This window comes from Dermacentor variabilis, unplaced genomic scaffold, assembly GCF_050947875.1.
Source record: "Dermacentor variabilis isolate Ectoservices unplaced genomic scaffold, ASM5094787v1 scaffold_13, whole genome shotgun sequence".
NCBI classification, from domain to species: domain Eukaryota; kingdom Metazoa; phylum Arthropoda; class Arachnida; order Ixodida; family Ixodidae; genus Dermacentor; species Dermacentor variabilis.
In genome coordinates this window covers 22589701-22616274 of record NW_027460291.1, presented here as the reverse complement: position 1 = coordinate 22616274, position 26574 = coordinate 22589701, and the positions used below count along the sequence as shown (strand labels likewise).

The 26574-nt window shown below is 46.4% G+C and overlaps 1 protein-coding gene across 2 annotated transcripts in view; it reads right to left on the bottom strand.

The window, feature by feature from the left end:
- LOC142566739 (uncharacterized) overlaps window positions 1-26574 on the bottom strand; it is a 206675-nt gene that overhangs the window by 158662 nt on the left and 21439 nt on the right. For both annotated transcript variants that reach the window (XM_075677607.1, XM_075677608.1), the window contains exons 2-3: window positions 17847-17908; window positions 17272-17376 (exon numbers count right to left, since the gene is read on the bottom strand). In XM_075677607.1, coding sequence (XP_075533722.1) covers window positions 17272-17376; window positions 17847-17908 — 167 coding nt within the window. The remainder of the gene's footprint in view (window positions 1-17271; window positions 17377-17846; window positions 17909-26574) is intronic.

The following is a 26574-nucleotide window of genomic DNA, read 5'->3' as shown; positions in this document are numbered from 1 at the left end:
TTGAAAAGAGAAATCTTTGCTTTCTTCTCCCAAATAATGAATAAGTCCCACGATTTCACACATCAGCTGACCGTGTCTTCCACGTCGGAGAAACGACTGCACAGATTGTAAGGCCGGCTTTGAATCGCAGAATACTGCCCATTTTCGAGGACTTTCAGTATTTATCACATAAAGCGCACCGCGGAGAGCCCGGGGGTCTGTAGCTGTAGACTTTGTGATATGGAAAATCTTGAACCGCTCGATTATTTCCATTGCTGGCATAACTACAGTGCCACCGGAACTGGTTGATGTAGTTGAGCCATCAGTATAGACGTGTGTGCAGTAGCTGTATTTCTCGTACAAGAGGAGCAAACTAAGTTGCTTGAGTACAGATGGCGGTAAGTCCGACTTTTTTGGAGTCTTGGGATTGTTAGGTTTACTTAAGTACAGCTCACGCACCATGGAGGAATCGAATGTCTTGCCGCAGGTGCGTAACCTGGCATGAGAGAGGCACGGTGCCCGAAGACGATTTCACTGAATGTTCTGCGGGGTCTTCCTACTGGGGGACTTGCTAGGTGGTAAGAAGGGATCCGGCCGAAGTTTCTTATGTGCACACGCATTGTTTGAACGGTAACGTGCGTTTTAGTAGCGTAATCTTGAGCGACCGTAATCACGTGCTCCGCAGTAAACCAAGGAACAACTTCAGGGCGTGGGCTTGGATGGTGTTTAGGTTAACTCTGCAGGTGTCTGGCAGGCTGTACCGCAGGAAACCAATAAAGAGGACCCAGTGCAGTTGCAGCATAGACTACATTCACACTGCCCAGGTTTTTCCTGGAAGGAACCTAAACATATGGCAAATTCCCGTCAGACGTTTTCTCACATAATTCACATGAGGGGTCCTGGAGAGCATGTTGTCAATGACCACCCCCAAAAATTTGGGACTTGTGGTGTGCAAGATCATCTGTCCGTCGACAATATCACTATTCCCATGATATTTGAGGTTCTTGTTCTCACATGATATTTGAAGCCCATGTTCTCGAAGGTAGCAGGATGTTAAAGCACCTGCCTTCTGAAGCCGCGCGCGAAGCTGAGGTTGCGTCAAACCCGACGTCTAAATACGAATGTTGTCACCGTCGAGCCTAACGGTGCATGGAACGATATCGGAGAGTCCAATGAGTGTTACATTGAAGAGCGTTGGGCTCAGTACTGCGCCCTAAGGGACCGCATAGTTACTGGAATGCTGGGAGGTTGGACCATGCTCAGTATCTCTTTTGTAGGTAGCTCCTAATCCAGAAATAGATCTTGCCGACACGTTCTAGTGCCTCTAACGTGCTGAAAATTGCATTGTGTGTTACATTATCGTATGCTCCTCTAATAGCCGGAAACCGGGCAGCAGATGATCGTTTGCAGGATTTCTGGGGCTCGACGTACCTCAACAAGCCAATAACCTTGTCGATGGAACAACGGCCAAGCCTGAAACCGACCATTGCGTCTGGATTTAGCTGGTAATGTTCGAGGTACCATTCTAGCCGTACTAGAACCATCTTCTCCATTAGTTTTCCGATGAAGCAGGCAAGCGCAATCACTCGGTATGATGCAATGTCTACAGGTGACTTGCAAGGCTTCAGCATTCGAATTAGGCGACTGTTCTTGCATTCCTGGGGAACCATACCTGTCTGTCAGGAGCTGTTGAACAAGAACAGGAGCACTTTTCAAGCCTCTTCACCAAGTTTACATAGGGAACGGTAGGTGATAGCGTCGGTTTCTGGTGCTGTTGAACGCTTTTAGAAGACAAGTGCAGCTTCGAGTTCGTTAAGGTTACTCTTAAGGAACGTAAACACGTGGTCCGAGTTTGTGATTAAGCATGGTCGTAAACCGTGAGAATGCTTAGCTCAGTTAGTAGAAAACTGGAAACCGCCCTCTGCTCGCTGCCCTTCTGACACTGTAACACGAAACGGACAACCAACTTTGTTGGTCTTAGCGCTAGGAAAACATTGTGAGAGACAAACCGTCATTCTTATTAATAGACCGAGCTAGTGCTTCAATTTTCAGTTCCTGGCACAATCGTAGTTGTAGTGGCCTTATTTTTACCTTAACAAGTGAGACATGGTCATTCTTCGTGAAATTTGTCTTAATTGCCTCCGAAGCTTTTGACCTGTATGCTTTAGCAGAAAGTACAGAAAAGTCGCCTTATTTATCCGCAGGAACTAGGCACAGCGAACTACTCCGAAGGTAAGAGATAGTCTTAGAAATTCCGAACTCATTACCCCATTGTCTGGGCTGCCCAACGACATCGACACCGTTCTAGAAGCACGGGTAACACTCAGAGCCCGGCGTACGATGACCAATCGTTGTGATCATGGCGAGCAGCTCAGGTGCCGTCTTCTTTGGCTCGACCGCAATCTTTGCCCCTGGGCCAGGACACAGAGGGTGACGTCAGGTAGAACGACATCTCCGATAGTGTGTACGCAGCTTTCTTCCCAGTTAGGCTCGATGGTAGGAACGCACCAAGACTTGGTAGGATTTGTTGCCATAGGAAGTCCGTCGTCCGGAGGATCAGGCAAGAGTACTGCATCCAGTTTGCCGTGGCGTAATGGGGTTCCATGCTGTTGCGAAAGCGCTCAAAATTCCAACTGTTGACGACCGTTCTTTAATGACCAATTCGGATCACGTGATTACGTTCCTTAAGTGTAACCTTAATAAAGATTCAGAGGTAATTCTGTTGACATCCAAGACTTATTCTACTGCCTCCCGCACACTGAAATAATGTTCTGCATAGAAAATGCAACTGACAAGCATGGAACTGTGCGCTTTCAGGATGCAGTAGGTATGGCATCAGGTAGTTTTATTCTGCTGGTGAAATATTACCTAGAATTGACTTTCATTACTTGTAACGATAATATTTTTATTCAAACAAATCGGATCTGTATAGGTTCCTGCATAGCGCCACTCTTAAGTCACCTGCACTTATCTTCTTATGAGAGAATGCTGCTTTCCTCTCTGGTTCATCCGTTGTCAAGACCTTTCGTTACGTAGATGATTACTTGGTGCTTTTAGATCGTAAACATGTTGGATAGGAGTCGAATTTGCAGATGACTGTTGCTGTCTTTCGCGAGTGCTTGAAGCCCTTGATTTTAACTCATGAGACGCTGAAAAATCAATCAATCAGAGTTCTTGACTTGAAACTTGCCTTTGACCAAAGGCGTGCCTGCTGGTCATACGAGTCTAGATGCAACAAGCCACGGCTCCAGTTCACATCAGCGCACACTGAACTGATAAAAAGGAGTATTGTGTCGTATCGTTTTCGGAATGCAATGGACGAATACTGTGCACACAAGGCACAAGACAGCTTCTGTAGGCATGCCGATCGCCGTGTGTGAGCAGGATATCCAGGGCACGTGCTCATTTTGATGCAAGGTGCTTGCTGAGGAAGCGCAATGACGCCAGCCGAAACGCAGTAGCACAAGGCGGCGGACAAAGAAAAGTGGTTGTGCTGCCTTACACCACCAGATATCACACAATCTTACAAGGATCGGTCTGGCTGCGGGCCTCAGCGTTGTTTTTTCTGCGCCACGCAAGTTAATTGGTCTATGCGCTAAGGTCAACTCCGACACACGCACTCAACGAGCGTGTATGACCAAGAACAAAAATCGCTTTGTTGACTGTATGCAAGAGTAAGTGCATTCGGTTCCGTTTAAATGTTGAAGAGTATATATCGGCCAGTCAGGCCCTTATATCAACGATAGGCTTAGAGAGTATAATAACAATGTAAAGAATCTTGCAATCAGTGGAACCTTTGCGTTGCATTGTCCACAGTGTGGATGTAAGTATGTTGTCTCGCAGAGTTAAACATTGAATGGACAGCCTGATGAATGCACCAGGGAAAGCTTAGAGACCTTTGAGATTCACCGTTTAAATGTTGGTTGCGTCAGCATCCAGTCTCTGATGCTGTCCAAGAAAGAAATCGATTTTCTGAAAACGGCATTGTAACAAGAATGCGCTGGGCGCGAAGTGCTTCCCCTTTTTCCTTCTTTCCCTTTTTGAGCAAAATGTGCTTTCTTTTCATGGTGTTGTTTGCACTGCCTTTATTGCTGTGTATAAAAGGCTCAGCAAGATAATAAACACGCAGTTCTTAGCGCAGTGTGCGTGTGGTTCCTCCCTAACCATAATAAGACCAATTTTGTCGTCTTTGCCTCACATCAGCGATCGCCTAAGCTCCTTCAATCTATTTCCATCAACAACCATCTAATCACTGCAGTCGATCATTGCACCTATTTAGGTGTGGAATTTGATCGTCATCTTAAATTTCACATTCACATAGCTAATGTGAAAAAGAAAATGGCATACGGAATGCGCGTTTTAATCAAAGCACCACCATATTTCTCATTTTCAACTCTCAAGTCGCTTTATTACGCTTTTGTTCATTCTCGTATTAACTATAACATTGAATCATGGGGAAACACTTATAACAGTCACCTAACTTCGTTGCAAGTCATTCAGAATCGAGCTATTCGACTAATAACATTTTCACCTCTTAGCATTAGCGCAAATCGGCTGTTACATGCACATAATATTTTGAATGTGACGGATCTTGTTAAATATAACCCGGCCATATTTATTTTTAGAGCATTATAAACAATGATATTCCAGTAGCCGTCATACCAAAGACATCCCTTACTAATGTAAATAATACTAGATTTGCAGGAAATATGAACTTCATTTTACCCATCGTTCGCACCAACTATGGTAAGCAGTCATTGCATTTTTCAGCTTTATCTATGTGGAACAGATTACCAATCCCTTTAAATTGTTTAAAGCTCACAGATTTTATACAGAACTTAAGTATTTTTAGGTCCTCCGGCTTTCGCATTTGAGTGTATTAGGTGTTATATTTTTAAATTTCCCTTTGTTTCTCTATATGTCTCTCGCATTTTTTTTGCTTCTTTTTTTTCTTTGGCTATTTTCTTGTAGTTTCACTTTTTGTTGTCTAATCCAAAGCCTTGTTATTGCTTAATACATTGATCTGCTGCTTTTCTGTTCATTTATGCCTTGTCTCCTAAGACCTTTATTATCGGAAATTTTACTTGTTGCCATTGTTGTTTTATTAATTCTAGTCATCATGCACAGGAGGTCCCATTTCAGTTTCTAACTACGGGACCTCCTTCTGTATATACTTATCATGCAATTATCCCAATTTTGTCTTGAATAAACTGATTCTGATTCTTGAAGCACTGTTTTTTCTCTGAACCTTGTCTGTTTTAGCTTCATTCCAAACAAACAGCTTTCCATTCACGGACACTTTATTGAAGAGCAGTTTACCGCCCCTTTTGTCCCCAGTGTTAAATCGTGCTGTCTCATAGAGTTTTCCTAATGTGAAGCAACTTTTCTGAAAATCTTCAGTTACGTATACGTCTGTCTTTAAATTTCATACAATTCCATAAAATTTGTAGTTTTTCATGATAACCTATTAATTTGACTGTTCAATTTCTTGTTTTATTAGGCCGCTTTGAGCCTAGCTGGTGACACCCCTCAATTGCGTTTACAGTTAGGTCTAACTTGTCCTTAAAGAAGTCATTTCTTATGCGTTAAGCAAGCGCTGGCAGTGTTTCATCTGAAGCTTCAGAAAAACCATGGATGATAATCTTGTTTCTACGGCTTTGATTTTCTAGATTATCAACTTTTTCAGGCTAGAATTAATGGCACTGTTCATTGTGCTCACGTGCAACTCAACAGCGGAAATTTTGGTCTGGCATGCCGACAGATTTTCAAAACCACATTTCAATGATTCTGGTCGATCTTTTTATGTCTTTTTTATGGCTTTCTGTGAAATGTTAAGTTTGTCGATGCGCTACATAAATTCTTTCTGGACCGCGAGGACCTCGAGAAGTAGGCTGCGATCACTTACATGAATCGTCACTTACATTAAAATCATTAGATCATTTCGGTCCAGGATCTAACTCAACCTCACCGAGGAGTGATAATAAATCCAAGAAATACAAGCAGGTCAAGACATTACGCTCACGACATTGTGGGCAAGCTAGCAGCAAGAGGAAAACGACATTACTTTTGCACGGTTTATCACCCTGTAACTAACCTGCATAAGAAGCAGGAAAAACTTGTGACGCATAGTACCTTACATTCGTCTTGATGGTCCTCTGCATTGATGCGGCACCCCTTCTGGCGGAAGATCGCGTGTCACTATCTGCAGCTGCTGTTTTTTGTTAACGTTTTTGGTGTCGATGCCGACGTCGCCGAGAGCGTCAGCAGCCTCTCGATGCATTGAATTGTGCCACACTGTGCGTTTGAGGATTGTGAATTCCTTCCGCACCCGCGGGCAATCGTTTGATGAGGCCTTGTGCGCAACACTGGAGTTAGAGTACTTTAGAACATTTGCGCGGCAGATGTCTTCTAAATGGGATTCAGAGCATCGCAGGCACACGGCGTTGTTCATGCAGACAACATTTCCGTGGCCAATCTTCCAACACTTGAGGCACTTGAGGGGCTTCGGTACAAATAATCGTACTGGATTGCGGACATGTCTTATTTTGACGTGGAAAGGAAGGTTGTCTCCTTCACACAGCGTTTGTTTCCCAGTCTGTAAATTTTCTTAATGAACGTGCGTTCTGTCGTTATTTGGATCAGTGTTGCAAGTCGTCATTCGGGATGGCAATGACGACGTCATAAATGACGCCTGCAGTACCATCAGCGCATCTAGGGATCATTGATCGCACCTTCAGATTGCCGATCTCAGTTATATTACGTAGGCCTTGAAGGGCGCTTCGCTGTAACACGTTCACTGCTAGAACATTTTTGCGAGAGTAAATCCACGAAAATTTCACTGGCTGCATCTCTCGAGTGATAAACCGGTCGGGATCCGACCTCCGGGATTCCACCCCAACCAGGAGGTGATCCCGCCACTTTCGGAAGCGATGACCACCTATCCCCAGGAAAGACACCACCGCGACCATCGTACTAGCGATGGAACTGGGTACACTTCACTAAAACCGAAATTCTAGCTATTTCGTGTTCCATAATGTATAAGTCACAGCGAAATAAACACGGACGACTAGAGCGTCCTATGTATCTTGTTTTTGCTTTCGTGCCTAAAATAACACCACATTAGACATGCGCTGTGACAGGAAAGTACCCAGGATATTTTTTCGGGTGGGGGGGGGGGGCAACCCAAGGTAACTTTCTATGAAAATGATGGGGGGGGGGTTACCTTTACTAGTACAAACGTGAATAATGCCTACCGTTTGCCATAAAGATGCGTAAACCGGTAAAAAATAAACGAAATAAGGTGCATGTCACAGGTACGCTTGTGAGATGCACCTCTCATTTAATTGACAAACAAGGAACCACATCAAATGTACTCAGGGAAGGAAAGCAGCGCAGGAGGAATGCTGTCAAGAAGTGAACAAGTGAAAGTCTAAAATAAAGATTTCTAGTAGCATTTTTTGAATTAGGCCTGGAAGAATTATAGAGAAATATATTGCCACATTTGGAGGCACAGCAAAGAGACTGAAGAAGACGAGAACGAGGTTCGTCTCGGCATCTCGCGTCGCCGCTTACGTTTCGTAAAGTGCAAACGTCTGGATCTTCATTCAGCATGTGTACTACAGTACAGTACTACAGTACAGTATACGCGACAATTTGGTGGAGCTTGCTGGGTACACTCAACTTATGCAGGAGACCCCACTGGGCATCAAGAACTACGCCCCACAATTGGAGTTGACTCCAGCTAACCGCACAAGCTGGCGAAGCCGAGGCCTCACCCCAGAGTTTGGCAACCTCCAGGAAAAAGTGATGACTACAACCACTGCGACTTCTACGGAAAGGATTGACACCGACCTACCTAACGCTGCTGAACTCCCAAGTGCCAAAGGCTTTTCATGGCGACACACTTGAAGACGTGGAAGACTGGCTGGTGGAGTTCGAGCGCGTGGCTGCGTCACCTCGAGGACGATGCAAGGGGAATCACCAAGTCCACACCGGGAAAACAAACGTCAGCGACCTTTGGAGGCGGGGCCGCTGATACTCGGCGCGCTGAAGACCTCGTATCGTGCTGACCGCAGAACAACGAAAGCACGATGACGCCAGAACCAGCTTCCGCGAACAAGATTTCACTGGATATACTTGTGTTGATCGACGGCAGAAAAAGGAGTGCACTTGCAGATACCAGCGCCGATTACTCTATTCTTAGTGGCAAACTGGCGAGTGTTCTGAAAAAAGTTACGTTGCCTTGGAATGGGGCACCAGTTCATAAGGCAGGTGGCCACGTCCTCACACCGCTTGGCTTATGCACGGTCAGAGTAGAAATTCGCGGTACTGCTGTTCTCGCCACTTGTCGGGTTCTACACGAGTGTTCCCGCGATTTAATTCTTGGGATGGACTTTCTCCGGGAATATGGCGCTATTATTGACCTCCGCGAGCGCTGCATCACTTTCTCGACACAAAGGGCAACAACACATACCGATGCATTTGGACACAGATGCGCACTTCGCGTTTCGGCGACAGCATCCCGATACCGCCGCATGCAAGTGTTATGGTTCTGGTCCAGTCCGACGAGCTACAAGACGGTGAAGCCATTGTAGAAGGCAATGTTTCTATGTTGCTGACCCAAGGTATTTGTGTATCGCGAAGCCTTGTGGAACTTCGTGATAGCCAGATAGCGGTCCTCGGTGCTAACTTTACCTTTGAGCATCGGCACATTTTTCGTGGCACTGCCGTCGCCTATGCCGAACCATCAACGGACATCGTCGAGTGCTTTGCTTCTGAAGTGAAAAGAGACGACGGTTTGCTCAGAGACACCGATGTAAACTCCGAGCTTACGGACGACCAAAAGAGCGCATTGCAGGAACTCTTGAACAAATTCCGCGCGTGCTTCGTTCGGTCTACTAAGGTGGGCCAAACGCCAATCACGAAGCACCGAATAACGACATCCGCCGACGCAAGCCCCATCAAACAACAGCCTTATCATGTCTCGCCGAAAGAACGTGAGGCAATTCAAGCCCAAGTCAAGGAGGTACTAGATGATGGTGTCATTTAGCCTTCGCAAACCCCGTGATCCTCCCCGGTCGTTCTGGTCAAGAAAAAAGACGGAACGCTTCGTTTCTGTTTTGATTATCGACGCCTCAACGATGTTACCAAGAAGGACGTGTACCCATTACAACGTATCGATGACTCTTTAGGCAGGCTGCGGCGAGCTAAGTATTTTTCATCTCTCGATCTAAAGGGCGGTTACTGACAAATTGAGGTAGATGAACGAGACTGCGAAAAAACTGCTTTCGTCACTGCAGATGGCCTTTACGTATTCAGAGTACTTCCTTCCGGTCTCTGTTCAGCACCAGCAACTTTCCAGCGAATGATAGACACCGTTATCGCTGGTCTGAAGTGGCAAAGCTGCCTCGTCTACCTCGACCACGTGGTTGCTTTTTCGGCGACATTTCACGACCACCTGAAACGACTGTGGCAAGTTCTCAAAGCCATCCGATCGGCTAACCTCGCCCTTAAGCCTCAGAATAATCATTCCGGCTACAAGGAGCTGATGTTTCTGGGAAACGTGGTCAGCGCGGAAAGCGTTAGCCCCGATACCGCGAAAACTACCGCTGTAGCCACGTTTCCAAAGCCGACCGACAAGAAAGGTGTCCGATGCTTCCTCTGCCTTTGCGCATACTACCGGCGTTTAATCGAAAATTTTTAGAAGATGGCCGAGCCGCTGACTCGCCTCACGAGGGACGATCTATCGTTCGTCTGGGCCTCAGAGCAAGCGACTGCTTTCACCCAGCTTCGACAGCGTGTGGTGTCAGCACCAGTTATGGCCCACTCTGACGACGAGGCGCACACGGACGTTCATACAGACGCCAGTAACGATGGTCTTGTACAACAGCAGGAAGGTATTGAAAGAGTGATCTCCTACGGAAGTCGCGCTCTATCGCGTGCAGAGACCAACTACACCACCACGAAAAAAGAATGTCTTGCCGTCGTATGAGCGCTGGCCAAATTTCGACCTTACCTCTACGGCCGTTCATTCAAAGTTGTAACCGATCATCACTCGTAATGCTGGCTTGCAAATCTGCGGGACCCTTCTGGACGACTGGCACGGTGGAATCTACGCTTGCAGGAGTACGACGTGACCATCGTGTACAAGTAGGGCCGCATACACGAAGACGCTGACGCACTCTCGCATGCCCCTCTCGACACTACCGACCAAGACATTCAGGACGACGGCGCTTTCCTTGGGGCCGTAAGCGTTACTGATTTGTCCAGACCGCTGTGCGCAGACGACGCACTATGGCCTATATTCGAACATTTGGAAGGACGAAATCCATTAATACCACGGCATTTCGCTGGAGGATTGTCGTCTTTTTGTTTACGACATGGCGTCTTGTATAGGAAGAACTCCGCTGCCACCAACAGGACCTATTTTTAGGTCATTCCAGCAGACCTCCGTGCCGAAGTTTTGTTCTCCTGTCATGATGAGCCTCCGTCTGGCCATTTGGCTTTTACGCGAACACTTGAGAGAGTGTGCAAATCCTACTTCTGGCCGAAACTTACCGAGTGTGTAAAGCGTTACGTCGATCCAAGCCTGCCGTGAATGCCAGCGCCGAAATTCGCCAGCTGTGGAGCCTGCGGGATTGCTGAATCTGATTGACGCACTTGGCAAACCTTTCCACCAGCTCGGCATGGATCTTCTGGGCCCGTTTCCACTGTCATCTTCTGGCAACAGATGGATAATCGTCGCCACAAACTATTTAACGCGGTATGCTGAGACAAAGGCGCTGCCTCGAGGCACAGCTTCCGAGGTTGCCCGGTTTTCCAAAGAGCATCGTCCTACGGCATGGCACCCCATCACACGTCATCGAAGACCAAGGCAAAGCCTTTACAGCACAGCTCATTGAAGACGTTTTTAAATTCAGCTGCACGACCCATCGAAGGACAACTGTCTATCATCCGCAGACAAACGGCTTGACCGAACGACTGAACAAAACGATGATTGACATGCTGCCTATGTACGTAGACGAACAGCACAAGATGTGGGACGAGATAATCCCTTACGTAGCGTTTGCCTATAACACCGCTAAACAAGAAACAACACGCTTCACGCTGTTTTACCTCGTTTACGGCCGTGAAGTGCAGACTATGTTAGAAGCAATGCTGCCGTGCGACAACATCGATCATCTCGACCTCGTCCAAGATGCCGAACTTTTCCTGCAACGCGCGGAAGAAACCCGTCAGCGTGCCCGAGTGCACATAAAGAAACAACAGAGCATCGATGCGCACCATTACAATCTCCGCCATCGACAAGTGGAGTTCCAACCTGGTGATCAAGTTTGGTCTTGACTCCCGTGCACCGAAAAGGACTGTCCCAGAAGCTTTTGAGTCGCTACTTGGGATCTTACAGAGTGTTGCAGCGAATTAGTGACGTGAATTACGAAGTCCTTCCTGACGGAAGCCAGCCTCCCCAACGTCGACAACCATAATCTGAGATTGTGCACGTTCTACGGTTGACACCGTACTATAGCCCCTAATATTCGATGTTTTCAGCCGCTTAGGTTAGATTTTGTTGTTCGTCCCACAGTGCCTTGGGACTAGATCGCACACCAAAGTGATTGTGACTATAGCCTATGTGTTCGTCCTAGGCCATCTCGGCGCTCTCATGTCAAGCCTATGTATGCTTTCCATCTTCTTTTTTTGAAGAGGGGGTAACGCCACATGGTGTGGCACAGCAAGGGGACTGAAGAAGGAAAGAACTAGGTTTGTCCCGGCATCGCCCGTTGCCGCTTACGTGTCGTAAATTGCCAACGCCTGGATCTTCATTCAGCGTGTATACTATAGCAGGGTATACACGACAATATATTTGCGGAACAATTACATTTCTTTTGAATCCCTAGCTTACTGCTCTACCAGGAGCCAAAACCGACTCATATTGCTATTTGGGAAGTTGCGTAACGATGAGTGGCCGTCGATCCCGTACAGCCGCGTAGAGCGCTCGACGCTACGGTTCTAGACGTACTGCGCCGACCGCGGAAGGTTACAAAAACATCCACATAAGCACAAGACAGAAGTGGTTACGTCAGGAGGCTTGACTCATAACTGTATAAGCCTCATTCAAAACACACGGAATCATTCTCCACTTCCAGCAGCGTTTTCTCTACTTCCTTTTTAAGTGAAAAGATGTTGATCTATAAATACTTTCCCAAAGAACGGTTAAATTTGTTAACTTTCGCTTTTCCTTCCTGTTTAGCTGTTGCCTCGGCTCTCTCCCTTAGTAGAGTGCGCAATGTCTCAACTCCTTGCGCTGTAGTTTCGAGTTCCGAATTTGCGTGAAAAGTGCTGTACAACTAGGGAAAAAACCAGACGAGGTAACGGGTGACATTCATAATCCTTATGGGTTTAAAGGTTATTGCAGGATTTGGTGCGGGACGCTGTTTCGCATGATCTTATTTCCCACCTTTCTCACTCACATCATGGGTATATGGGTCCGAGGATCTGCCAGCGTCGCCGCGAGCCGTCACTCGAGGAAGTAATGAGCCAAAAGGAAAAGTTAAACGCAGCTTGCACTTTCTCCGGCCGCAACTCGTTCCAAGAGCATACAGACCAGCTTACTTAACGAACTGCATCCCTTTCCTGGTCCCTGGATGAGTCTAGACAACGAAGGTTCAGCTAACGAAGGAACAGCGATGCGCGTGACCGTTGCAATAGATGGTGACAACTGAACGCATCTCGAGTTAATCGCGCGGGCGCGGAATTGATGAGAAAACTTGCCTTCGCACCCGAGGAGGTGCGGATAACTGGCGCCATCCGGAAGGAGCGAAACAAAATATTGACCGCTGAATAGCTGCCAAGTCTCAAGCTTGATTTGGCGTTGCTTTAGGAATATGTGTGAGGAGTGGTGGCGTGGGGCAGGGAGGAGGTACGTCACTTAATTTCGGGGAGGGCGCCGGGCCACCCCGGTCTTCCCGTTGGGTTGCGCTGCGATGTGCCAATGAAACTGGGGGAGAAACTCCTCTACGATATTGAAGAGGGTGGATGCCATGAAAACGTTTTTCGTAGCCAGCTCTCACATTTGCCATGCGGGTGGGCAATATAGGTAAGGGCGAATGGAGACCGCTCTTGAAGATGACTATATTTTTCGGTTAGTACTTAAAGTGGAACTGCAGCGGGGGCACTGGCATAGCCGGAGGGAACCGAGATACGGGACATGCCCTCGTGTATATTCGATATTCGAGTATCATGAGAAAGTCAGAGCGATGGCGCTTCGGTCATCGGCTGCGTAGGCAGGAAGTCTCGAGAGAGAGAGAGAGAGAGGAATATAGGAAGGCAGGGATGTTAACCAGTCAGTAGTCGGTTGGCTACCCTACGCTGAGGGAAGGGAAAAGGGGAAGAGAGAGAAAGGAGAGAGAAGGTGTAGATGCGTGTATGGATGGTACTTGAGTTAAAGCCGCTCTCGCAAACCAGACGTCCTGAGAAAGCACAAAAGTGCCTTCACTGCCTTCTGAGCCGATGATCAGTGGGGACGGTGTTCTAGTACTGCCTGTTCACTCAGAGCACGATCATCAAATTTTCTCAATGTGTTGGTCAAGGATTGTCTTTGTGCTTGAAATTCAGGACAATGGCACAATAAGTGGTCAATGTTCTCCTCGCATCCGCAAACATGACATGTAGGACTATCAGCCATTCCAATTAGTGCTGAGTAGGCATTCGTGAAGAGAACTGCAAGCCACAAACAATACAACAACATAATATAGACGAAGATGGAAACAAGCTGGAAGGGGACGAGGCATTAAATTACATCCGAAAAGTAAAAATGAAATGCTTTTAAAGCAATGGCGAGGTGGTTTCTGCGAAATAAAAGAGCGTGAACAAGAAGCAGATGGAAAAGGAGCTGATGCTGAGAAATTTCTACTGCAAGAAAGCTGAAAATTCTTAAGCACACAGCCACAGTGTTAGACTGATTAATGAACTACGGCCAAACTGTGAAGAAGCTCTGCTGAAAGCAGTAGAAAAATGCTCACAAGATAGGCGTATACCAGGCAGTTGATGAGAAAGTAAATTTATTTTTTGATAAAAGTAAAGTTGAAGAAGGTAGAATTCGCTCATATAAACCGTTCACCATTGCCTTGGTAATATACAGGTAAGCAATGCAGGTAAATAAATTATAACTCCAAGCATTAGCAGACAGTATTTAAGTCTTGGGAGAAGGTCAAAATGGCTTCAGAATCGGTAGACGTCTGGATGATTATTTGTTCTTTCTCAATGTACTGAAATACCTAGGGTAGAAAGCAGACTGTTACATGCGGCTTTTTTAGAAATTTCTCGAGTGTATGGCAACGCAGACGGCGACATTTTGTGGAGTATTCTGGAAGAGGAAGGCTTCGGCAACGACTGTGTAAAGCTTTTGAGGGAGATTTACCAAGAAAATTCTGTTTTGATAAACGGGATGGATGTGGAGCGAGTAGAACGTTGATATCACTAGGGGCTCCCTTTAACCGCACTGCTGTTTGTGATCTGCATAGTAAGGATGGAAAGGGCACTAAAAGGAATCAATATCGGATTTAATCTGTCATACAAACAGGCGGGCATAATAGTAGAGCTGTAGCTCCCAGGGTTGTTTTTTGCGGACGACATTGTGTTGCTTGCTAATAAGCCACGTGATAGGCTATGTCTGGCTACTATCCGTCGACTGGAATTTAGGACGGAAATTTAGCGTCAAAAAATCAGGTTTAATGGTAGGCAATGAAAACAGTGAATAGGCAGTGTCACTACAGTGCAGGAAACACCGCTTGTAAAAGAAGACAAATACCTTGGTGTACGGATTAACGAAGGCAATAGATATATGTATACGCAGGAAAAACAATAACAGCAAAGGGGAAGAAAATGCAGGCTTAATGAAACACAGAGCGCTATGGGGATACAATAGGTATGAGGTGCTCCATGGTATGTTGAAAGGTCTATTTGTTCCAGAACTTACCTTTGGAAATGCGGGCATTTGCTTGAAGTCCTGTGTACGATCAGGATTCGATGACAACCGAAGAGCAGTGAGACGCCTCGCATTGGGCGGTCCCGGGAAGACTACAAACGAAGCTGTGCAGGGTTTAGAAGTGACGCAAGCTAACAATAAAATTGGTTTTGAAGAACGACTGAGGAATATTAAAGATGGTAAATGGATTGGAATGCTGTTCATGTATCTGCACAGAAAATACATTGACACACAGTGGAGGAAAACAACTAGGATCTTACCAGCAAGTACGCTACCAGTATGGTTGGCAACATGGCAACAAAGAACGTCAAACGCAAAGTCAGGGACACTAAGACAATTTTCTGGGAGGCGGCAGTAAAAAAAATACGTGCTATTAATAACCACTTAGAAGGCAAAAACGAAATCAGGAACAATTTATGATAACTCAAGGGGAAGCTCTTTACTTTTCGAAGCGAGGTCAGCATGCCTTAGAACGTGTACTTAGAAAGCGAGGTACAACAAGGACGAAGAAGCCTGTGCTTGCTGCGGTAAAGCTAGGAAAACGAGGGAACAGGTTTTTATTGGAATGTGAAGATATCCAGCCAGCTGTCGGTTTGGACTCCCCAGCCTCCTTGAAGCCCTTGGGCTCAGGGATAGCAAGGGGCAAGTAAACATGTCCGCAATAGAGATTATAAGAGGCGATTGGAGGTTTTCTGGCAGAAAATAGGGAGACCACAAACAACGAAGGCGTACAAAAACAAAGTTCACAATTGTGGTTCAGAAAGTTTGATGCTGGGGAATCCTTGTACGTGTGTTTCTTTTTTTTTTTGTCTAAAATATAAATATGAAGTTAGCCAAAATAAGAACAAGAGCTTGGTGACGCAACCTACCACCCCGTTTCAAAGGGGATGCTCATATCAGCCATCCATCCATCCAACGTACAACACCGTCGGAGAAGGACAATATCTATCGGCGATACAAAGGGTCGGGTGCGGACTGCGGCTGTCTCCTGCGATCAGTGCGGACGGAGCCCAGGAAGACTTCACTGATTACTGCAACCACCTGATGTGTGTTTGAGGGTGGCGCATGAATAATCGTGGACGTCGCTGTCACATAGACGAAACGCCGTCCTCAAGGGATCCGCTAGCTGCGCACCAGAGCGTCGAACCACACACATGGACGAGCTCTAAGCACAACCACATCAGGCAGAGACTGTGCAGTTGGCGGTATCATGAGAAGCCAGCAAACAAAGACGCGAAGGGCAACATAACGGAAATTACTTGTACTACTAATTGAATTAAAGAAATAATAAATTATTGGCAATGAAAGGGGATGAACAAACAACTTGCCGCAGGTGGGGAACCGTCCCAAGTATTCGCTTTACGCATTGAGAAGCGCAAGACAGTGTAATATACTGAGATAAAACACTGCCTCTGTTTATTGTACGTTTCTGCGTGTCATTAGTCCTGCGTTTGTGGCGGCAATTGCAGTAGCAATTACATGGACACTCCAGACCAATTTTTGCCGTCGCCGTGGCCGTGGTGTTTTGTATAAAGTCCACAGGCGATAACACCGACACCGCGCCGTATGCTGTACGTGCGTGTAAAAGCACGTGAGGGGAGCCAACGATCGCGGCTCAATCTGGCGCGCGCGAAGAATGCGGAATGCAAACGCGCCGTCTTCTGCAGCAACTGCGCATTTACCGACTGGATGCAAAGGGCACGAGGCTCAATCTCGCGCGCGAAACGAAGGAAAGTGGGGGGCAGCGCAAGAGTGAAGCGGTGCGCAGGAGTGAATTGGTGGAAGAGGGGGGGGGAGTCTTGTACTCCGCTGGCAAAAGCCGCCGGCAACTGCGTGCTTTGAGCGGCTGCGCACGGTCACGCGCGCCGTATGTTGAAAGCGATCTGCAGACGGCTGATAGCTTTCTGCGTGCTGTTTTCCCGCCGCTGTTTCCGTTGAAGCGACAGACAGCACTAAAGTTACTTCGCTTGCTGCTGCTGCAGCGTTTCCTCACCCGATCGTTTGGAGAGCGAGTGTCCGCGGTCACCGATAGTGACGTGTTCATGTTCGCCTGTGCGCGTTCAAACTATGCTTCATAATTTTGTTTGTAAGCGAGTGTTTCCGTGTTTGTACGGCTGATAAAACTACTAGTATCATTACTTAGTATAGCTATCTACTAATTTACTATCGCAATCAATGCTTTGCTTTTCCGGCGAAACCGGTTTTTTGAAGCGAATAATCGTAACTCAAGGTGGCAGCCTTGCAAAAAGCAGTTCTTGCCAGAGCGCGGGGCCCTATATGCTAGGAAAACAGTAAAGAACACAAGTCACCAATAGGTCGCTGTCGTCGTCTACAGCACTGCAGATCATCCGTGTCACCTCTCCTTGGGTCTTTCCAGGAAATACCTTGATCTGTGCGTCGAATACGTCGATAACCTGCGTGCATTCACGGAGTCTCAGTTATATCGCAAATTATCGAATTAGGGTCCAAGCTTTCTAAAACTGATTCGGCCTCCATATGAACATAGTGGAAGCGCTAAGAGGAAGGACGCTCTCCTGGACAGTGTATGTAGCTTGCGCCACAAAGCTTAGAAAACTTCTATTCATTTTTTGCAGCAAAACGCGCTGATAAGCCAGGCCCAACAACCTAGAATAGAACCGTTCGCAATGACGCACATGTACAATGGCAGTTTTGAGGTACGTTGCGGCCCAATAAGATAAACCATTATGTGATATCATCGTACATCACACGGCGTGGCAGCTTAGTATTCATCCATGCGAAAAAAGCCTTTCTTTGTCAAAAAAAATGCGCCTATTCTCAGATAACGCAAAAAAACTGAAAATCAGGCACAGATGAAAAAGCAGATGTATTCCTTGTTTGCTCATTAGAAGCAAAAACGACTTACTATTTGAGGTACTACAGGTCGGGCGCAATTGTAGATACGGGTGACGTGGTCCAGAGTCATCGCTGCAACAAAAATGGCTGAACAATTAGTCTAAAGTTTCACGCAAGTTAGCTTGCAGCCACGATTTATTAAATACATTTCAGCAATTTTTTCCAGCAGTGGATTCTAGGCTCATTAACAGCCACGTAACAGATTGCATACTTCATAGCAACATCTCACAACACTTAAAACATTGCTCTGGAGCTCTTAAGTCGCAACTGATCCTGTGCTCCGTTAAAAGGCTGCATAATCACCCACGCTTCCCTAGATCAGTGCTATAGCTACTGGTAGAATTTTTCACGAAAACCATTTTTATTATGCAGAAACTTGAAATGCTCCTTACAATGCGCGGCATTAGTCCACCTTTTCAAAAAGGATAAACTCAAGTTATTCTTACATATACTACAAAATGTAGTATTTAGTCAGCTGTTAAGCAAGCTGTCATTGATCTTTTTACTTCTCGACCTTAGAAAACGTAATCAATTTCCCACTTAAGAGGAACTTAATTATACACTTTAGAAAAATAGCCCCTCTATGTTCGGTAAGCAGCGAGGCTACGGCTGGGATTGAGAAATTTTCCAGAATTATGTAACAAGTAACTGTTGGAAACACATTACTAATGGAGCTAATAGCTGTTGTGTTAGTCTGATAATTATTTCAATTTTTGTCACGTACATGTGAGCTGTTTACAAACCAAGAATAAAATGTTCTACAGCGATTAAAAATTTGATGATCATCACGTCTTCCCCGCTTGGTCGCTTACCTCCGTGTCAGGAAAAAACTGAATCCCCGCCTGATGGTGGCCATTGCACGATTGAAGCAGCACAATAATATACTGACGTATATTTAGCAGAATTCATCAGATTTACGCCAGTTTGGAAATATGCGTCCACAAGGATGTACAAAAATATAGTTTTTCCTCGTACTGCAAGCACATCATGTTTAACAATCACATAGAGCATCAATAGCGCGATTTCGCTATTCTGCATCCAAAAGATGCGTACATTAATTGCACGTTCAACCGTAAGAATTAGCGTAAACACGACGACACGAGACCCCTCCCCCCCCCCCCAGGACCAGCTGCTACTCTCAACTAAGATCATTATTACGTCACACCCAGAATTTAAGAAAACAGGCTTAGGGGCATCGGCACAGAAGCCACCGTGACAGTGAGATCGAGAAGGCAGGTTATACAAAGGATTTATGAAAATAAATGGCAGTGTTATACACAGCAACAGAAGCAACACTTACACATTCCGATCCAAGTGATCTGATCTTTCTTGCTCTGCACAGTGCGGAATTGCATTTTTTACAGCCTTGTGTATAATTTTGTTATCTCGACCTGTCTGCCATGATGGCTTCTGTGAGCATGTACCTTAAGTCTGTTTCTTTATGTGTAGGGGTGTGACGTATTGGAGATGCCAGTTGAGAATAGCACATTGTCCTTTTTTTCCTGCCTCATTTTGGTATCGTCCTCTTCGCACTAAAATGCGTTACGAATACCCACCAAATAGCCTGTCGGCGCATTCTGATGAATTATTTGCACAACAAATTGGAACACCCTGACACATAATAAACTTCACAAGAATTAACTTATTATTTTGCGTTAAGACACCTATTCAAACAGGCAAAACGTAATTCCAGCTTAAGTAACACCTACGTAGCCAAAATCCTGAAGCTTCGCGCACTTTTGTGCTATCCGTCCAGAAAGTGTGCTAAAATCACAATGATATTAAAGTTATTAATGTCCCCAACTGGCGCTATAGAGAGGCCTTTAGGAAAACAACTATAATACCAACGTATTTCACCGCAGCTCAATACTGCTTGACCTCAGTTCTCAATTTCAATGTTTCCTAACGTGATCAAATAAAAATACAATTTATGTACCTGTTTGGTCAGATTGGCACTTCAATTTATCATGCTGGCATATTTAAGCAGGCAAAGGCGGAAGAGCGCGGTATTTTACAGCTGATATACAATCGTGCGTCGTTAATAGGGAGAACTCGAGTTATGAAAAAAAATCAGCGGACCCCACGCTTATTTCGTAATCAGTGTTAAACGCAGCTTATCATGATGTTCGCACAAATGTTAAACGAAATATTATACAAACATAACGCAAGCGACTGATACGTTTGCAGAACATGAAGCCCTGACGACAACCGCGGCATGCCGACGCTCATAGGATTAGGAAGGTGCCTGCTTGACGAGGGCGCAAAAACGACATAATGGTGATGACATGAAGTTACGCCGACAGCATGCGGCGAAAAATGACAACTGAATGAAAACGACTATTTGATGACTTCCCCAACGGCATCAGCATCAGCAGCTGTTTGGTGTATTGCGACACCACGAACCTAACCACACGAGAGTGGAACCTCGCTTGCTTTAAGTGCGTGGCTTGGCCGTGCCCGTGGAAAGGGAGTACCTGAGGGTTGAGCATCTGCTGAGTGTTTGCACATTTAAGGCCCCTCGGCGGAGGCAACACATACTTTGTCCTCGTCTTCACGTAGATGACACCCCCGGACAGACCCAACCGGGGATAATCAGTGGCTGCTTTTGCAGTTTGTCTCTTTAATTTTTGTCTTTGTCAATGTAACCGTTTCTAGTCTTTTGCACACTTCTGCATTCCAATTTTTCAGGCAGCAAGGGTTGACCTTGTCTGACATAAGTAACCTCGGTGATTGAGTTGGGTTATAGGCGCATGAACCATTGGCGTCATCAGCACAGAATACTTAAAGTGCGGTTGAGTCCCCTAGTTGTTCGCCATGGGGGGTGGCTAGCATGCTGGCCGAATATTCTATCATCATGGCTTAAAACTTTCGTGTGCTCCCTGATCGCTCCCTCAAGGAGGTGGCGTCATAAGTGACCGGCAAAACACGCGCCAAAGAGGGGCGAATATGTGACGAAGTCGACGACAAAACTGGAGGCATCTTTTGGACACATGATGCGTGAAGCGCGGCAGAAGATGGAAAGGGAGGCGAAGAAAGATGAGCTGGCGTTACCGATGTCGACGAGGAGCAGGGCAGGTGCATCTTCAGCTGTACTATGAAAACGGAAAGCAGCAGCTTTGGGTACCACGCGTAGTAGAGAGGACAACCTGGAGACGTCCTGCAGCGGATCCGGATCCTGAGCACCGGTCCAGCCTCACGCTTTCGTAACCGGCCTCTGCCCTGTTCCACGGAGGCAACCACCTGGCAAAGTCAGCGGCACAACGCCCGACGGGCCAAGACCGCGTCCTGCGCCACGCTGGTCTCGCCAGAGGATCAGAATCCCGTCACTAGCAACGGAGGTCGACGTTTACGACGCCGCAGAACCACGCAGGCTGACGTCTTAAGCCACGCCGGGCCGACGGCCGACACAACTGTTGACGGTCAGAACGTTCGATTAGGAGTAACTAGGTGTTACTTGATTAGTCGAACTGTGCAACAGGGTATAGCTAAGGTCTATTTAATCCTTTTGTATATAGCTAGTATTCGAAGTTTTTTTTTCGTCTGTGCTTCACATAAATGTTTCTTAAAGTGTTCAATATCACGTTTCTGTCTGTTTCAGGAACGCTGAAAGTCGTGACAAGCGTGCACATATGAAACTCATTCAACAGAAAGAAACATTCCCCAGCTACCATGTGATACATAGTAAGCCCTTAACAAATGCTATCCGAGTGATTTTGCCGATTATAGTTGCGAAATCTTTGACAGACGCCATACGCCCTGCCCTATAAAGTGACGAAGTTGGCCAGCGGCGCCCACATGCTGGAGGTTTGTGACAAACTGCAACACACCAAACTCACAAAACTTGTTGGACTTGGGGACATTCTCCTTTCTGTGCGCGCACACAGATCCATCAAAACTGTCCGCGTTGCCATTTCGGCAAACGATTTGCTAGAAATTGACTGTAAGTGACTGTTAGAAGGACGGAAAGATCACAACGTTGTACATTTACAAAGAAATAAAGTAAGGTGCGACGACAAGGAAATTCCAACGACGACAAGGAAATTCAAATTTAGAACCAGCAACCTTCCAGAATATATCAAAATTGGATGCTGCAAGATGCGTGAACGACCATGCATTCCAAATCCGCGCCGATGCTTGAAGTATGAGCGCTTTGGGCGCAGGTCTCAAAGCTACGTACTTGTGCGAATTCGCATCGAATCACCTTTCCTCGGGCATCGGCACTTCCGCTAACCACTGTCTGAACTGTGACGGAGATCACGCCACTTGTTCGCAATCGTTCCCGTCATGGAAAAAAATCGAAGGAAGTAATACACAGAAGGTAAAATTGACCATCCCTTTCCAAAAATCACGAGGAGGTTTTTTGCATGAATCAGAATTGTCGTAATTCATCCTACGTTGATGTGACGTGCCGGGAGGCAATGCTTTATTCTTCGGCGGCCGTCCGAGTCACGCCTAATGTGCCGGCACTCACGCCATCCGCTCGTCGTCGATAGCAGCCAGCACTCCTTGGCCACCCAGTAAGATGAGCCAGCCGTACTACGCGCCTGCAGGCTCTAGGATATCTAGGACGCCTGTTCCTGAATAGAAACCCGAAACGCCCGCGAGCGTACCCCGCGAACGGGCATCCAGCGCCTCGGAAGAGGCGATGGAGACACGACCAAGTGCATCGATGTTCCAGACGCGTCAGGATCAGCGCAGCTCCTTGGAGAGCGCCAAGAAAAACCCTGCATCACGGGGCCCGGAGGGGCTCTGTTGAATAACACAGGTTTCACATATTCCCTTAAAACACATATTCCAGCTTTACTTATTTTCTCAAAGTACAACAAAACCCTGAACATCGTAGTTAAGCAACAGTTAATGAGATAACGTGTGCTACACTGTTTCAAAATTTACCCACACTGTGAGATACCTTCTCCCTTCGCGTGAGGAAGCTGAGCGAAGAAATGGGTTTGCGTTTTCTAGAACATCGTCTAATGCCTCCATCGAAGTGCTTATCCTCATGGCAGTAACAGGTGGTTGATTGTGACGTATCGTTTACTGAGGTCACTAAGCACAACCCAGAGGCACAAATTAAGATCCCCTTTGCAGAACTTCGGGTAAAATACCCATGCCGGAGTATTACACCGATGGATAAATATCAACGCCCCATTCCGGGGTTTCTTACGATCTACTCGGACTATCCTTCTCTGAATGCGATTTTCCGCCTGCTGAAACAATGATATTTACAGCTGAGGCCTACGCAGTACTGCCTGCAATTGCACATACTAAGAACACAGATAAAAAGGCCTGTATATACAATGACTCTTTGGGTGTAGTAAGATTCTAAAGTTCATATCATAAAACTAAAAAACGGTATTAATTTCAATTTACTCATTCCTGTGTACAACATACATGTCTAATCAGCACGTCACAATATGCAGGGTTCTTGGACACAGAGACATCAAACGTAATATGTGTTGCTGACGATACCGCCAAATCATTAACAAAAAAAGCCAGGAACTCCGCCTTAGATACTATTGGCAACACTTATGGGAAACTGAAACATCTAATAAGATGCAAGTCACCGAACGACAGTTAGCAAAGTGACCACGCCTAATGGAAAAACGACAAACTCAGGCAATCATCTGTCCACTTAGAACAGGCCGCACATAAGGCAGACACGCGTACCTGTTGACTGGTGCTGTGCCGAATGTCTATGATAAAAGTGACGACGTTGACAGCCCTCTACAGGTTGCCCGAACGTCGACAATTGGAAATTCAAAGGAAAAAAAAAGACTTTCCTCAGCATACTGTCAGCAAATTCCACTCCGGCCAGCGATTTTCCTTGACAATGATCCACCTTGTGACAGCAAAGCAATTTTCGGTTTTCCACACTTCTTTAGCTCTTCTAAATGACGAAAGTGGTAAAATATAATACACCATGACCTATACCAAAATTGCTTGAAAGTTTCGTGATAAATCAGTCAATTCTTTAAAACATTTCCCCATTCGCGAAAAGCAAATCTGTGCAATTTTCACTTAGGTACAAAACACTTCACACCGGCTCACAACATTTTGTCTTTGATGAGTCATCATAAAAGGGTGCATGAACAGCCATAGCTATTAAGTCACAGCTGTCAATCGCCTCGTCACCCCACTCCCGCACCTCGATGCGGGACACTGTCGGTTACTTACACACTTACACTGTCGGTTACTTAATTGCGACAGCAGTTATATGGACACTTCAGCTGCATTTCCATAATCTGCGTCGCCGTGATTTTCCGTATAAAGTCGAAGTGCAATAACAGCGTGCCCGCGGGCCTTATGCTGTAAGTGCTAGCGAAAGCATGCGACGGTGAGCCGAGGATCGAGGGTCGATCTCGCGCGCGCACGGCTAGAAGGCAGGGAGGCGCCGCCTTCTACAGCGTCAAGGCACCGGGGGCCGAGGGGATGGCACTCCAGCGGCATCTGCGTATGGCGCGTCTGAGCGCGGCCGCGCGGCTATATTGAAATCGATATGCGACAATCGATATGCGTTGAAGCGAGAGGCAGCACGAAGGTCAGTTCACACGCTGCTGTCTTCTTCACGTCATCGTTCTGACGGCGCGTGTCCGCGCTCATCGAGTGAGATCTCTTTGTGTTTGCGTCTGCACGCGTGGGACCATACTTGTTAGTTTAGATAGCAAGCGAATGTTTGCTAGTTTACAGGACCGATAAAGCTACTATACTTACTTCACCTAGCTGTCTACTAATTTGCTAGAGCAAACGATACTTCGCCTTTCGGGCTAAACTGCTAATTTTTTACTAACATACGCAGCTTCCTTTCCAAACGTTAAGTAATGCCAAATATATTTCTTCATCCGTAAGAAATGCACGCGTACTAACCTAAACGTCCCTTTTGAACGACATTTTAGATGTGGAACGTTTGAGTAACTTGCCTAACTTTGATCTTATTCTTCTGCTAGCAAACATACTCAAGAAACTGGATGGGGCGAACGGCGCTGCAGTAGCTCAATTGATACAGCATCGCACGTGAAATGCGAAGGTTGTGCGTTCGTTCACAACCTGCGGAAGTTGTTTCTTCATCGACTTTCATTTCCAATAATTCATTGTTTCTTTATTTCATTTATTAACCACAAATAGTTTCCCCTATGTTGTCCTTTCTGTCAGTGTCTGCTGACTCCCACTTCAATTGCGGCTTCAAAATCAGCCTAGTTATGGTTTCATTTATTACCTGAATGTGATCTTCATTTCTATGTTCTAAAGCTGCATATTTGTTTGCAAGCACCAGCCTGAATTGGTCTGCGTTTGCCCTTACTGCTCCTAGGTTGGCCTGTTTCTTTTTGACTAATTTTACTCTTTCTCTCTTCATATTGAGGAACATCCTAGACCTCACCTACCTATGATCAATACACTATGCTCTACTCAACACTTCTACATCCTGCAGTATGCTGGGATCGGCAGAGAGTATCAGGTCTATTTCATTTCTCGTTTCTCCATTGAGGCTTTTCCCTGTCCACTTCCTGTTGCTACGCTTCCTGAAGAAGGTATTCATTATTCGCAGGTAATTCCATTCCACGAATTCTGCAAACATCTCTCCTCCAGTGTTCCTAGAATCCATGCTGTAGTTGCCAATTTCACGTTCAGCAGCCTGCTTTTTCCCCACTTTTGCATAGACGGCGCCCATGACTACAGTATACCTAGTTTGCAAGTTTCTCATAGCTATTTCAACACCTTCATAAAACTCATCTACTTCCTCATCATCGTAGTTGGATGTAGGAGCGTAGGCTTGTACTATCTTTAATTTATGCATTTTATTTAGTTTGATTACGACTGCTGCTACCCTCTTATTATTGCTGTAGAATTCGTCAGTGTTGCCCGCTATGTACTTATGGATTATGAATCCTACCCTGTATTGCTTCTTATCTGGGAGACCTCTATAGCAGAGGATATGGCCGTTATTCAGCACCCACTCGACAGAGCTCGGCTGTTTAAGGTTGACGGGGTCAGTTTTCATTGGCGGCCTGTCCGGACACAGAGATTTCAGCACCCTCTGCTGCATTACAGGTCTGACCGCCGCCTTGGTCACGTGTTCCGCAGCCGCTGAGAACTGAGGGCCATGGCTTATCCATCTGGGCTACTAGGCGCGAAAACACACACGGCACAAGGAAGGAGACGGGACAGAGCGCTTATCTCCCGTCTCGTCCTTATCTCTGTCCCGTCTCCTTCCTTGTGCCGTGTGTGTTTTCGCGCCTAGTAGCCGTGATGGATTGTGACCAACTCGCCCAACTAGACGTCCTTTTAAGCCATGGCTTAATTGTAGGGTTATGAGGTAGGTAGTGGCCGACTAGTGCACCAGGAAGACCAATTCCTGTTGCGGTAAACGACTACCTTTGTGGAAGCTTGATGGGCTTTCCAAATTTGGTTGCACCTGGACTAGTATAGCCCGATGCTCTCGGCGTTTTCGCCGGTGTCAGGCGCCACTCCAAGCCTGAAGATGTAGTGTACTGAAGGAGGGTTCGCGCTTACGACCTTCAGATCAGAGGCCCAGTGTTCTAGCTCTGCTCCTCGCCACCACCTCGGTCACATAGCTACAAGTGGAACACTTCCAATGGATTATTCAACCATGCTGCTGGCCATAATAATGTTCCAACCCACGCTCCGACGTGTCGGATTTATGACACATAATTCGGGCAAGTGGGTACTGAGTGGCATGTGCATTAGTGCTCATCACACACCACCGAAAGAAGTTAAAAGAG